Source organism: Nylanderia fulva, unplaced genomic scaffold (assembly GCF_048542155.1).
Source record: "Nylanderia fulva isolate GAGA-0341 unplaced genomic scaffold, ASM4854215v1 Scaffold8, whole genome shotgun sequence".
In the NCBI taxonomy this organism is placed as follows: Eukaryota; Metazoa; Arthropoda; class Insecta; order Hymenoptera; family Formicidae; genus Nylanderia; species Nylanderia fulva.
Genome location: NW_028190916.1, coordinates 5,366,738 through 5,382,640, shown reverse-complemented (window position 1 = coordinate 5,382,640; position 15,903 = coordinate 5,366,738). Strand labels below are relative to the sequence as shown.

At 37.5% G+C, this 15,903-nt stretch overlaps 1 protein-coding gene and 1 long non-coding RNA gene across 2 annotated transcripts in view; one reads left to right on the top strand and one right to left on the bottom strand.

The window, feature by feature from the left end:
* LOC114938543 (uncharacterized) overlaps positions 1 to 15,903 on the top strand; it is a 247,020-nt gene that overhangs the window by 51,607 nt on the left and 179,510 nt on the right. The gene's annotated exons all lie outside the window — the stretch shown is intronic.
* Positions 1 to 15,903, bottom strand: part of LOC114938070 (spondin-1) — a 188,429-nt gene that overhangs the window by 35,345 nt on the left and 137,181 nt on the right. The window contains 2 exon segments of the mRNA XM_085489139.1: positions 8,851 to 9,030; positions 9,532 to 9,845. Of these exon segments, the coding sequence (XP_085345265.1) occupies positions 8,851 to 9,030; positions 9,532 to 9,845 (494 nt within the window).

Here is a 15,903-nt window from a genome sequence, read left to right as displayed (position 1 = left end):
ATATAAAGTTTTTATAAATTATGGCTAATTAATAGATACAAAAGTAGGTTAATGACGCAGAATGGATTAAAAATTAGAATTTTGGTAGGAAGTAAAAAAACACTTGAATGCTGAGAGATTAATTTATTCAATGCTAAAATTTTTTATTCGTCTATTATATTATTTTTGTTAATATATGAATTGCGATTTATCTGCTTGATCCTGTCAAGTACATATTTAACGTAAAAAATACTTTTTGAATATTTAACAAAATATTAAAAATTCCAACACCTCTTTTCTCTTCTGAATACATATTATACATTAGAAATACCATTAGTAATAATAAACGCGACAATAGACGAAAAGTGCAATTATAAATGTTATACATATCAGCGATTAATGTAACATATATATTATATTATAGAGGGTGCACATACGCGTATGCGTTGAATTTCACTTTGTTTAATAGATGCAATTATCGGCGGCCGATTTTAATACATTTATCATATCACGCGTATCGGTCGAATCTACGAATTTATCCCTCCACAATTCCTCTCTCTCCCGTCCTCGGTAGAATAATATCGCGTTGCGTTATTATCGCTAATCCGCTTCAGGATCGTTTTGTCGAAATCACACAATGGTGAATTTTGTAAACGGGTCGGGGTATTGAATCAAAATTGTAATTTCCAATAACACTTTGCACGCGATCGGGCGATGTTGCAGGGATGATCCTATACTAAGCTCGATAATGCGACCTGAAACTCGATTTCCGAGATTATTGATGTCGAAACTGCCGCTTAGGATTTTAAACTTTCGCATCAATCTCGCGATCTCTACTTATCAGAATATTGTTAGAATATCTCGGGATTTGTGTAACTTGTACGAACAGAATCGCAAGATCGAGTTGATTTTTGTAAAGAGAAAAAAGTATTGTGAAGCATATTTCCTCTCTTAACCGTTGTAGAATCTGTACCAATGGCTAATGAGATTTTTGATTTACGCGGAGATAACGGATTAAGCCGTAACTTTGTCTCTGGAGTTTCTCAGACTCTAGAAAATTTCGCTGTCGCGTGACTCGGGGAACAGTCATTAATGAAGTTGAACAAAGCAAAGACAAAAATTTACTTAGAAACCCATTTAACCTGAATATCCTCGGGTTTCTCTCTCGCGTAAGTTAGTTTTACAAATACAAATCGCGAGTCGAAAGAATAACCAGTACATGTGGTATTTAAAGTAAAATACAATATAAATATATACACATATAAAATAATGCGCGCAGTAATCTATTTTTTAGGAAAAAAATTTGGGAGGAAATATCTGAATCCAATTTTCGACTTTTGTGAAAGCGAAATAAAAGGGAACTAAGAGACCTAGTTTCCGCCACAAGTAGGATTAAATCATAAATAACGTGTTGGATTTTTCCGACATGCACGGTATTCAACTCGTTCTTTTCTCGCGACCCGCGAAGCGAGCTCTCGAAAGGCGGTAGGTCGCAATGTATTCATCGCGCTCGTTTATCACTGTCCCTCGCGTATTTCAACAATGAGAGTCATCGACGATGGAGGAGCGTTCTCGCTCGCGCATCGGCGACAATATGGGGATGCGCCTGCGCGACGGGGTTGCTATTTTTTTTATCGCCGAACGAACGTTCAACAATGCAATACGTCCTCGTGTCTTGCGCTGGACGTCTGTGTCAGCCGGTCGATAAACACTAAAAAAAAAAAAAAAGAAAAAAACACGCGGTGCGCCGCAAGCTACAATTCCGATTCCGCTGGCGGCTTTAAAGTCAAGTTGTTGCAGCTGTTGTAAGCGACGAGCGCGTTTCAACGAAGCCGATGAAACTGAGAGAGCGCTAAATTCCGCAGAGTCCATAAATTTTTGCTTCGTTAGAAAATAGCTCGGGTGCTCGATATATATATATACATATATATTGTATATATTGTATATATTGTATGTATGTACATGTATCGACGAATATTTCACACGACATGTATGTACGTAGGTATGTACATGCTGGACTCGAGTATAAACAGCGTGGAAAGAGTTAATTGCAGGAAACAATGTTGATATGGAAATGTCAAAGTTCCCATCGCGGTCCATCGCGTTGCACGCACGATGCTATTTCGCCGCGGTAACGATTTTCCGATCGGTTTCCCATTTAATGAATGCAATTCGTTATTGATACAACACGAGAACGTGCTAATCCTTATGAGTTTATTAATGACATTTTATATAGAGCAAAAATGTGTTATTGGATATTTTACAGATTAAGAGAGAAGAATATTTTATAGATTAGAATTTTACATTAGCTTATATCAAATGAAATAAAGATTAATGAATAAAATATATTATAGGGGATATTAAAGTTTTAAAATAAAATCTCGAATTTAGATTTTAATTAATTATTGTCAAGAAAAATTTATGCCTCGTGCACTAATCAGTTTCAATGAATAATTAATTTTCTTTGAAACTGATAGAGTATCATCCGCGTCTAACTCATCTTTCTAGTCCGTTGAAATTTAAATATGAATAAAATATGTTTCAGTATCTTGGTGTAAAGATAATTTTCTTACTACTATTACGCGTAATGTAATGGAAGAATATTTCTTCTTTTATTATTTATTAATTCCGATTATGAAAAATTAAGAAATTTACATTTTCTTCTTTTTCTTTACTTATAATTTGTATCTCTCTTTCTTCCACATTTATCTTTATTTCATAATTCTGGAATAATATCCATTTTTTCTAGAAGCAAATCATTTTATGTGCATTATTAAAAGTGTGTGTGTATATGTATGTTGATAAGTAACATTATACTTTAATGTTTTACACCTTTTCTATCTTTTATCAGTTCCGTTTTAAGCTAGAAAAATCAGCAATTTTATATATTTATTTCGTATGTTTTATTTGTTCAATTCGAATCCGCGCGATTCTATCGTTTATTCCATTATCGATTTTATATAAATCGTGCAGTCACGCTTCGCAACCTTCTCGTCTTGTTCTCATCTTACTTCGGGAACGAGGTCGAAAGTACTCCGCACAATTCGCAGGTATCCGTTTGTATACATATATACGATACTTTTCTGAACTGCGCGGCGTACATATACCTATAGCCTCGATCGAACCAGCGAAAGTTTATCCTAAGTAACGCGCGCGCGGCGTGACTTCTTTCTGAAACTCCGCGTGCGAAACGCCAGAAACGCCTGCGCACGAAAACGCGAGCGTGGAAAATAAATTTCCACGGTCTTGGGAAAAGACTTACGACGTGTCACCAGTTATAAATTCTTGCGTTTTCGCCGGTAGTTTGAAACAGATGAGATGAACGAGGAGGAAGGTAACTTCATCGGTCGACTCTTCTTCTTCGCGTTCGATTTTGTGCGAGTGAATTAGATTCGCGACGAGTTCTATCTTTTACAAAAGTCGATATCATATACTTTTCTCTTCCGCAATAAACTTTCGTTTGTTGAAAAATAAAACTGTTTCCATAGTATCCCCCAAAGTAACAGAGATATTCGGAGCTTTTATCGTTATTCCTTTGCATCTATTTTTTTTTCTTTTTAAAAGGAAGTATTATTTGAATCATCCAACGCGTTCGCTTCTCCCATCTCTTTCTTCTCTCTTATAAATTTTATCGTTATCTTATTATAATATATAACCGGAGAAGAGAACCCGTGTTCATCTTTCTTCTGTCCACGTAAATCCCTGTACCGGTAATAACTTGCACGTGATGCATACGGAATATTACACATTTGTATACATTCTCACGACAGCGCGAGCAGAAAAATAATCACGGCTTCCTTCATGCGGAGGAACGAAAACACGTAGCCGGCACTTTCGAAGGTACACCCTTGATGTTTGCTCCGTCGATTGCGTGCTTGGAATTTTTGTAGGATACGCCAATGTATTCCGCCATTTTTCCCTAACCGAAATCCAATTTCCAGCGTCCTTGAGATGACGTAACTGTAGGGCAAAAGGTGCCATCATATTTTTTTTTATCGCTGACAAAATAATTATTGATATTTTACAAAGTTTATATAATTAATCTGGAAACCATTCATACAATCTTCACATGACTCGACGCAACTGTATAGGGCAAAAGGTGCCATCATATTTTTTTATCTGACAAAATGACAAAATATAATTATTTATATTTTACAAACAACGTTCATAATTAATCTGGAAACCGTTCATATAATCTTCACTATACCGTTTACAAATATACAAGCTTATATGCAAGCCAGAACGATATGACTTCGATAACAGCGCGTTGTAAATTCATGAATTATTGAGAAGTATGGCATCGAATGCAACGATATCGGGAAATTCGCGTGAAATTCGAGATTTCGGATATAGCGTACACATTACGTATATAATACACACGCGTCGACTTTACCGAGGTGGTTCCTTATCGCGAAGTTTGGGGCGTTGACGTTGATACGGCGGCGCGAGGTTGAACGGTCCCCTGTGCCAAGAGGCAGGCAAACGGCCCCCTGCTGCTTCGGCTTAATCTGTTTAATCTGCCTAATCCGCTCCATGCCGATTCTGCTCGTCGCCGCGAGTCTAGCCCTTTATCTGCAGCACTCGACGATAGTAATTCATGCGTTACCAGCCCCCAGAGCACGATCACGTGTTTCTCCCGTGGGGAGATTTGGATTCTATCTATTCCGCAATTTGGATGCTATTTTTGAGCCAGGCGAATTAGAATAAGCTGTATCGGAAGCAGTGATGGTGATGGGTAAGATACATTTCAAATGTATCTCGAGATATATACACAAATTAAAATGTATATGGATACAGAGACTCAGATACTTTAAAAGTGTCTCAGCTTCATATCAGATACTTTAAATTATATTTTAATTAAATTATATTTTTATAATAATGGTAATATGCACAAAATGTATTGAATAATTCTTTTATCTTTATTAATATTTCTGTTTATATTACAATTTTATTCGTTAGTCTTAACACGTGAAAAATGCCTCAAAGATATCGTCACTCAAACTATTTCGCCATGGCACTAAAATTTGACCAATGCTTAATAATCGCTCAACCGATGTTGATGACGACATGTTGATAACTTGCAGTCTTGATCTTTTAAAAATTTAAAGAATTGGGCTATTCAAAAAAATATATGAAAATGTATCTGAAAAAGGCAATTCAGATATCATGTTTTGTATCTAGATACAGATCAAATATAACTCGAATACAAAATATATACTCAGATACACAAAATGTATCTAGATATTACCCAACATTTATCGGAAGAGCGTTTCCTGATATTTGAGTTGAGTTGATTTAATACTTAATCGCGTAAATGTTAAAAAATGCTAAAAACCCGATTTACGCGCTAATATGCGAATATGTGTATATATTTTTTAATATATATATTTTCTAACATTGAAATTAATTTAGGACGCTACACTATTTTCGGATCGATTTAGCTAATTTGCTTCACAATTTGGCGCACCGTAGCCGTAGACCTGAATTTATCCATATCCGTAGCTAGTGATTCATATTCTAGCATGTCCGCGCGTAAACCTCAAGAGGAACACTAATTATTCCCATGTGGACAACCATATTCAAGAATAATTAACATCTATCGCGTGTATTATATATATATATATATATATATATATATATATATATATATGGTATATATATAATATTATAAATATATTTTAGTCGTTTGTGTGCAAAACGTTCGCGTCAACATTAACAATTGATAATCGGCTAAAATAAATATTAGCCATCTGCAAACGTTGACCAGTTTCCGTCCGTAGATACCTTGTGTTTAAGAAGTAAATATTATCCATAATGATGACGTCAGCGCGACTACAGGCTAAGAGGTATAAGAAGTATCATTAGATAATTCAATTTTCCTATCTAACATATATAAAAAGTCTTTCATACAGAACTTTGAAATCCTGGATTAATTAAAAATATTTTTAAATTATTAAATGAAAATCGATTAACCGATATAAATTAAATTTATAATTACGTGAGAGAAACTCGCGCATTTTTTATCATTTGAAAATGGTAGGTGCGCATATTCTGAGCTTTTACGAAATTAATTTTAATTTGTGTTTTTTATTTTGTGGCCGGTATAATTAAGAATAAATTCAGAATGCAAATGAGCATTTCCCGAGAAAATTTCGAATTAAAACTTACGTATTGTTATTTTTTTAATTAAATTTTCTTTTTTTATCTCAATAATTTCCTTCTTTCTATTTGAGAACTAGACATCTTATTATTAGTCTCTTTGCACAAATGCCAGCGTATATACATACACGTCCCAATTTCCGCGCTCCAAATTTAATTTCGCGAATATGTTATACATAATAAAATAAATTTTTATTGCAGATAGCACGCTAAGTTCATTTGCTATTTTAAAACATTTATACCCCGGACTTTATTCCTCTTCTTTCTTCTCTATTGATTATCGATTGGATTATTCTCGGTTTCATTCCATTATATCATTATCGCAGGATCTTTTTACGTGCACGTACAAATATATTACACAAATAAAAATGCATTAAGAAAGTTGTTAAATTGTTGATTACCGAGTTGCCACGCGTATTTCGCAACAATTTATAATTCATTCGCTAATTTTAATTTCTCTACTTAAGTCGTCCCATCGTTGTTCAAAGCTCTCTCAAGCAGTCAAGTGGCGTAAACAAACGTCCTCGATTTCGCAAAACCGGACACTTTGGGGCGATAATAGGAACGTTGTTGTACGAAATGGGCATTACATTAGGCGGTCTGATTTTCACTTTAATGGAGTTCCGGAAACGTGAAGTTTAATGGAAACAGCAGGGTCGCGAGCGCAGTTGCGAGCAACTCTCTTTCTCGATGGGGCTGAAACTGGCCCTTGATAGCTACTCGTGAAAACGCGCCGCGCGTAGAAATAAATCGACGCGTATGTTACGATGATTATATAAAATTTATTATCGAGTGCCAATAAAAATATGTACGCGACAAATAACGACGTTTTTTTTTTTTTTTACAAAGATTTTTCGAGTGAAAATGCAAACATTTCGTATCATGTCGCGACGTTTTTTCTTCTCACTTATACAAAATGACAGGAAGATCTGTCAGAGACATTAGTAAGTGGAAATCACGTAATCATAGAAGGAAAAGTCAAAGGAGCTGGAGATGGCGAGAGAACGAGTTGCGCGAGAAACGGGTATCGGATTAGCGACAAAAGTTTGGTAATTAAGTGGTAAATGGGCCCGAGAGTAAGGGAGAGGAATTTAGTAGGCGGACCGTCCCTTTGCTCTAAATGGAGGCAGAGAGTGACACGAGTCAAAGAGAGGTTGGAAGCAAAGAGACGGATGGCGAGGAAGAACCGGAATAAGGGAGAGAGAGAGAGAGAGAGAGAGAGAGAGAGAGAGAGAGAGAGAGAGAGAGAGAGAGAGAGAGAGAGAGAGAGATAGGATAAGACCGTAGGTAGAGATAATTAACGAGTTAATACGAGTCGTTGCCTCTCAAATTTCGTTACCGGCGATAACTTACCGCAAGTGTCATGTTGCGGTTGGAGAGAAAAAAGAGAATCTTGAGAGACTGCATCTCGTCCTCTGAATTTTCGATCGTTTTAAGTGTTCATGTTTGAACAGAATCTTCACGACATCGGGATTAAAGTATTTACAAGGTTTTATTAATTATAAACTCTTGACACGTTTAAAATCCTTATTAAAATATCGATTGCTCAATATTCGTTAAACGATGATTAAAAACGTGTATTCCTTCATGTATTATTAACGTTTCGTTTAAAGTACTTACTTTGTGTTTAAAATTTATTCAGATTTCGTAACAGAATTTTATGTTAAGAATAATTTTTGCCGTAATGTTAATATTTAACCCTTGGATAAAAAAAACTGGGTTAGAGATATCAGTTTGGCAATGAGGCGGAAGATACTTCGCGAAGATAGCTTCTTCCATGTTTGCAGGAACGCAAGGTGGAGGAGTCTGTTCGTACAGCTTCGGAAAACAAATATTTACGTTGAGCCAAGCCACCCTTCTTGCGCGTCAGAAATGTATTTAATGCCAGCAATAAGAAAAGTGGTGCGGGGATGACGAGGGCAAAACAGCTCAGCAATCTTATTTCGAAAAAGAAACTCATCTATCGTGAAATATCGAGAAAAAAGTCACGTCGTTATTATCTTTTTGAACAAATATTTAAAATATTTTTAATTAACATTTCGCGTTTTTATTAAAGATCAGCGGAAATATATAATTTCGATATTATACTCTGTACTAGATACTCGAAAATTGGCACAATGGAGCAATATCCGATCTCGCATTATCGGGCCCATATTATCGGGTCATCTCGCATAAGAAGAATTATTAGATTGTTTAAACAGAGAATTGCAATTAATCAGTTTTATGCTGAAACTCTGATATTGTCAGCGCATTTATTATATGCAGCAATATCAATATCGAGGAAATAAATTAATGGCTATTACTGAAGCCCGATGTTCTTTTAATGGGCTGCTGCGCGTTGTATGAGTATTTTATCAAACGACAAAAGAGCTCTCTTTCTCTCTCTCATGAAATCGAAACATTAAATGTATAACTGAACGAGATAATATCGAGCTATTAAAAACGTATATATATATTCTTGTATTTTGAAAAAAGGCTTTGCAGAAATAATTGATACACAAATTCATTTATCTTATTAAAAGTCTTGCATGACTTTACGCCGAGAGCAAAAATTTTTAAAATTTTATATCAAGATAATTATATACCCAAATACTGATTTATGCATGAATTTTACTTGAAAATCGACGATATAAATAATTATCTCGCGAGATCGATTAATAACGGGGAATAAAGGGTCGTGTATATGTAGTAGTATGAACATTGAGTACGTACCTTGGTGAATGTGAAGGTAGCTATCGGCGGCAGACGAGGTAGATTCGGATAATAGAAGCTTCCCGCGGGATGTGCCGGATATCGGGATGTGATCCTGTAAGCGATTCCTTGGGGCTGCGTCGGCCAGTTGGCAGCCGTGAATGTGAAGCCGTTATCCGTGCCTCCGTCCAGCGGGTCGAGCTGTTGAAAAAGGAACAGCGGTGGGTGGTTTAAACCGCGACGTGCATTTTTCAAGCATTCGCGGATTTTAACGAAATGACAGAATCGCGCGACGCGGACTCGCGAAGATAAATGTATATAAATTATATTTTGCGCGACAGGCGGCGATATACGCGCGGACGTCTGACTTTCCGGAAGCTGAGTCAAACGCGATTTACATTGTATTTGCGCATGCGGGTATTTTGTAACAGCATGTAAATTAAACCGCCTGATACGCCTTGCTTACAAATAATGCAAACGATACAATAATATTGAACGAATAATATTGATGTAATGTAGAAATAATTTCTCTCCATATTTTTAGGATTTCAATTTTATGTTGACTGACAAATATTGATGGTGTAACTCATTTTGAAAAAAGGGGGAAAAATATATATTTCAACATCCTCTCGCTCCGGACAATTTTCAGCCGTATTCGCACGTTTCGTGCACATTAATTTGGCTATTGCTAGACGTAATTACCTCGACGGTAACGGTATCGACCCAATTGCCTTCGACGCACAATTGGAAGGAATCCACGCCTACGAACCAATCGGGACTGGGATTGATGCGAGCCATAATGCTAATTAGAGTGTGATTGCCATCCAAGAAGGCCCGAGTAACGCTCGTGCCTTCGCCTTGAGGTATCGGCGGACCCGCAAAGGAGTGGAGGCTATTAGGCGAATCCCCATCCGTGTCCAATCCATCGGCTCTTCCGGTTTCTACGTACAATCTAGCGCCCGTAGATAGTCTCTCGCCTAATCTGTACAGAGTGTAAGTCGAGTCGTGCGTCCGACCTGCAAAATAATATATTATTGTGTCTCATTAGAACAACGTTGCGAAACATTCACGACTTATACAGGGTGTTTCAGAACTGGCAGACAAGTTTTTAATGTCAAATTCCTGCATGGTATCATTTATATAGACGATTTTTCTTTGGTGAAAATGTTGAGGGAGGCCATCATTTGTAGCATGTTCCCAATTTTTGTTATTATGTATCTTTATAACTAAGTCTTAAATTAAAATCCTATTAAAGCGAACTCTATCTAAAATTAATTTTGATTCCACAAGACTTAGTTTCCAACAAAGCCTTTAACTGCATATAAATCGAAAAATTATTGGTGTCTCGACATTTTTGGCGAGGAAAAATCGTCTCTGAATGATACCAGGATGATCTACCATTAAAAACTTTTCCACTAGTTTTGAAACACTATAGTTCGAAACTTTGGAAATTGTTCGAATTTCTATGATAAATTTTGCTGTATTATTTATCAAAAGAGAAGAAAAGAGGAGATTCTCTCTCGGATGCTGTATACATTGGACATACATATTTTACATTATGAATATTTCATTCGCCTGGAGCAGCGCTTGTTTATCACGTTACGAAACGCGACAATTACGGTGTAAGCGCGTCGGTATAATCCTTATCCGAGCGGCGGCGAAACAACGACCGCGCCGCGATGCAAATGCATTTAACGATCAATTACTCTTGCCAAGCAGCCCGAACCCGTTCGTCGTCTCGCTTTCGTTGCGGGGCGCGCTAAATAGCGCGCGTTTAAGGCGCTTCGTTAACGGCGATTCGCTCCTTTTGTAGTCGCGAGCAGCCGCGGACGACGAAAGCCGCTCTCGAGATAGCCAAATTAATGCCAAGCAAGAGAGAGAGAGAGAGAGAGAGAGGAAGAAGGAGAAAAAGAGACAGACTACTGAATTTATAGTCAATTAATGTACCCCGCTCGAGACTCGTTGTTCGCCACTCCGGAAATAATGCGCCACCCTTACAGACACACACACACACATTGACAATCTCACTGCGCGCACATGCATACTAAACGCAATCCTGAAAAATCCCTCGGACGATCTTCCCTGACGCTTTTCATCCTGTGTCTCGTCGGTCTCACCCCGGACCGGCATTCATCGTCACGCACGATTTAACGATCGATCGACGGCGAATAAACCGCGACCCGGGCACCTCGGAAAACTAACGTCGCTCTCTCCAAACGGGGAGGGAGATTTTGCAGCCGGTATTGTGCGCTACACGTCCAGCTTCCGCTGCACCATCCGTTCGCTTTTCCTTCTCGAGTCCTTTTTACCAAGGATTCGTGGAATTTTAAAATCGGGGGATCGGCAAAACATCGGGCGCAATTAAACGCCACGCGTCGCGCGACTCTCCGGGAACTCGAGCACTTTTTGCACTCCGTCGTGCATTTTAAGATAAATTCGATAAGAAACAACTGCTTTATTTACTTTATATTAATATTTATTTAATGACGTACGCAGAAAATTTTTTTCTTTGAATTTATCACAGTAATGTAGGCATTTTTTTATAAAGACGTTAACCGACGATGAGATTAGCTGATTTACGTGTTTTGTTTGTCGACCTCGTGCCGGGTACTTATTTATTTGTAATATTTATTATTGAAAGCGTTCTGAGCGATCCTTTGTTTGTCGAGAAAACCGAAAACACAGTTCTGCGCGATGAACGAAGGTAATTCTGATTGGTCCGATGTTTCGGGTAGGGAAGGTTTTAACACCGGGTATAAATATGCCGACTTTTTGGGAATCGGGACAGACATTGTTGTCGAGAACATCATCTTCGGAGCGTTTCATCGAGATACAAGCACGCATTCTCTCACGAACCGGCGGACGACCTTTAGTATCGAGGCGGCAGGAAGGAAGACAGAATAAAAACGGGACTTGGACAGCGAAGACGTTTTCGACTCGCAATAAACACATATATATATATATATATATCTTCCGAACCTGACTTCTTTTCCTGATTCAACTAAATTCATCCGGCCTTCTCCTGCATTCCTACATTTCAATAATCAATAATTAATTGATCGATTCGATATTCGATAAAAGATACGGCTACAGTTCAGTATAAAAGATACGCCTACAGTAAAAAATATTAATATCTACCGCAATAAGATATAAAATACGTTCGATTAATTTTACTATATGTACATATTAATATTTTTTATTGTGATAAATATTAATCACAGAAAAACTTTTATAAAATTTTTCCAGTAAACGTATTGTTCTCTCCGTGTATCATTTAATTAATCTCTATTTGTAAAATGTTATACATATTATAAAAAAAAGAGAAAAATAATTTTACACGCCGGATAATAATAATAAAATGTTGACCATTCTATATATCTACGAAAAACACGTTGTGCGATGATCAGCCGTATTTTTAATATTTTAATACGTCGAGGGATTGACCGAAACGAGTTACGCGTTGCGGTTTCTCATAGCATTTCCATGAACAAACCCGAAATGTAGCTTTCAAAGGGATCGAAATAGTCCTCATGCCAGCGGTCCTATCGAGTTCGAAGGAGACGTAATTAGTTACGAAATTAGTGAAAACCGCGAGGAATATGGACTGCGTGCGTTAGCAGACTTTACGCAGAAAGTCCGAAACAGGCTGTTTCGTCACAGTTTCGACGCAAATTCGGCTGTGCGTTCCCGTCATATTTTATCGTAAGAATCGAAGACTGCTAAATTCAATATTCGAATATTGTGTTTTTAACAACCCGTTTAATTATCTCGTAAACATTTTTAAATAGAAAATAGTACTCTGTAAATTTCTCGAATACAATAAACAAAAGGATATAATTTCCAGTATAATTTTTATTTTTCACAAATTGCAAAATGACATACTTTCTTATTTTTATTTTTTCTCTTGCTTTTATGTGTGTGTGTGTGTGTGTGTAATTTAATTTCTGTAGGTAAAATTATATTCCCTAAATGAGAACGAAATTTTTTTCTTTGAGAGAGAGAGAGAGATGCGTCGTTAATTAGATTGATACATTTTCTGTTTTCAGTAAAATCTCAGTAAATTATAACCCGTTCTTTGTACAGTGCGCTTTCAACAGCTAATCCAACAAACTCGGTCAAAATATTAATCATTTTGTTCGTAAAAGTGAGTTAAAAAAGCTATTAGGATCAGGTTTGCGGCTTAAATTTGCCTCGTTAATTAGATTAATTAGTATCGACTCGCCTCTCACAGCCGCCCCAATCTGATCCCTGCCTGTCTTGCGGCGCCTTCCTTTCCATCTTGCTCTCGTGCTCGCCTCGGGCAGACAGAATTTATGAATGAATATTATCCCGTCCCTTTGAAGCTCTCTCTAACCTGTCTCTAACCGGCCGGTAATTTCATCAGGACTTAAATAGACGTTGATTCCATCCCGCAAATTACATTCGCAAACAGTGGCGTTTTATTAATTTCGCTCGTTACCGGCGACGAGGTCGCCTCTTTTCCGCCAGTGCTTCGTTCTTTGCGCAAACTTGTATTAATGATCACTATTCAGGAAAATCTTCGGAGACACGTCTGTTTTATATTCCGTGAATCGCGCAGGTGAAGAATAAGAGCTCGCGGAAAGAAGTCGAAATAAAATGAATATAAATAAATATAAGATATACAGAGAGAGTTCCATCTCTTTTTCAACAAAATTTGAAAGGAAAATACTGAATCAACGCAATTCGATATTTTGAATCTCAAATTTATACATTTTCTTGATTCGCGTCGTTGACAAATAAATGCAAAAATAATTGATGATTTATATTAATAAAAATTACATTCTCGCTCAATCGAGATTTATAGATCTCGTGGGTGATTTTCTCCTCACATGCGAATTTTTTGCGATTAAAGATTTAATCCAAGAGATATTCAATATAGAAATGCGATATTATTGGAAAATATTTGATAAAAAATAACATGGAGAATTTTGACGTTGGTGCAAATATCTATCAGAAAATTTGCACATAAAAGTTTAGAATAAATAAGAAATGCGATTCGATCAATCTATCGAAACTGTACGGAACTTCTATCTGCTATTCGTTCACTCTTTTTTTTTATTTATTTGCGGCGACCCCCATATTCGGGTAAGAACAGGAGCTGCGGTGAAGCTCGGAACGAAGATTGACGACACGACGAACACGAATAGGCTTGCGATTCAATTCGCGAAATTCAATGTCAGTGAATTTAAACTTCTGCACGCGACGAAATCAATCCGCCTAACGATCGTCATAATTCACCTTGTCAAAGAATTCGCAAGGCGCTGAGCCGCGAATCCTTTTACGATCATTTTGCATCCTTATAAATAAAAGTTTCGCGCATCGTCCAATAATTCACCGGACTGATGACAAAAATTCTATTGATTTAACAAAGAAATTTGCCAAAAATCCAACAGTACGTATTAAAACAAGTTTTGCAGCAATTTTTTATCTGAACTTTTTATTTAATCTATTTTTTAATCATCGTTTGAAGAAATGCAATGTGTCAGACGAAACACGATAATCGCTTTTCGAGAATATTTGTCTGGAAGTAAATCTTCGCACAGTATTCAGGCACAGGTACTATATCAAACATATCTCGTGTCTTAAAGCGGTCGAATTCCTGATGAACAAGAGGGATAAGAACAATGTAGACCGAGAGGGGCTCTGGACCTTCCGGATTGGCTCGTAATGCTTCATTCAACGAAATCGACCGGGCCGTAATTGAAATGCGAACAAAGCTCTCCTCCTGACAATACGCGACCTTTAATTAGTGCCGCGACCGAAGAACGCGACAACGACGACAAGCGGGGTTCGCCGAACTTATCCGCGAAGTTACGGGAAGTGCTTAGGGCAAACAAGCGTGATTTGACAAATTGCTTACGATCGCGCCAAGAGAGAGTGAGACGAGATCGTTCATTCTGGTAGCTGAAGAATGGATGTCTCGACAGTGCGCGTCGACATCGAGATTGATAAATTTGTCCGGCGCACGATGGCAGAGGGTAGAAGTCGGATTGATGGTCGTGCGAAGTTGAGTTTCGAGCCGACTGTAAATGTTTTCAGTTCCTTCTTCAGTTCCCGGAGAGAAAGTACAGATTAGAATCCGCGCGGATGAAAATCCGAGTAGGAATCTCTCCGCCGCGCCGGCAGTTTTCTTTGTTCGTCTTCATTTTCTTCCTGGAATTGGCGTCTGAGAGAGAAACAACTTTCCAACTCTTCCCCGAGAGTTAGGTCACGAAGATACTCCGTCCCGGGACATAGCATGAGAGGTTGCTATATAGTATATTCGATATTCGATCCGCGAAACTCCTGTTCACCATGGAATGTTCTCAGTTTCTCGGATCCTGGAAATTATAAGGATCCCGAGGAAGGAGTCTCTTTAAGGATACCGCGATTCTCCTCTCGATACGTGCGCAGATCTCTCTTCGCTCCACTTTTTCCATTCTACTCCTCTCGACACATTCTAATATTTCGAGGATTTTATCCTATTCGCGCGACTATTATCTCTTTGGAAGCGCACCTTCACGCTTCGTTCTTTGTTCGGTTGAATATCCATTGAATATGATTATATGAAGCTTAGGGTGAAATGTGCATTATATGTATAGAGAGAAGAAGTTGTACTTTATTCTATCGCGCCTATTTAAGATGATATGTATTTATTCGAGTTTCTTAACTGCACTGACTAAAGCTACCATGCATGTGAATCATCGTCTTCGGGCGATATAATTTAACTGTCACAATATATTTTCCGACGATGAAGATCAAGCGCCATTCCTCTATTATCTCTGCCCCACTTTCTACAGCGAGCTTTAATATCTCCGAGAATTTTATTTCAGTTATACGATTATTATCATTCCTGGAGGCTCATCTTTGTGTGCAGATTTCTTTATTCACTGCCAAATATCTCTTCATATATAGTTCAACAGAAATAATAGTCGCACTAAAGAGAGAACTATACTTATTACTGTTTAAGATCATAGCTGTGGGAGTGCTTTTCTTTATATTTACAATGCATTTCTTTTATTGCGAATACGTGACTTAATGTTCTCAACCATAATTCGTATAATTAAACTTTAT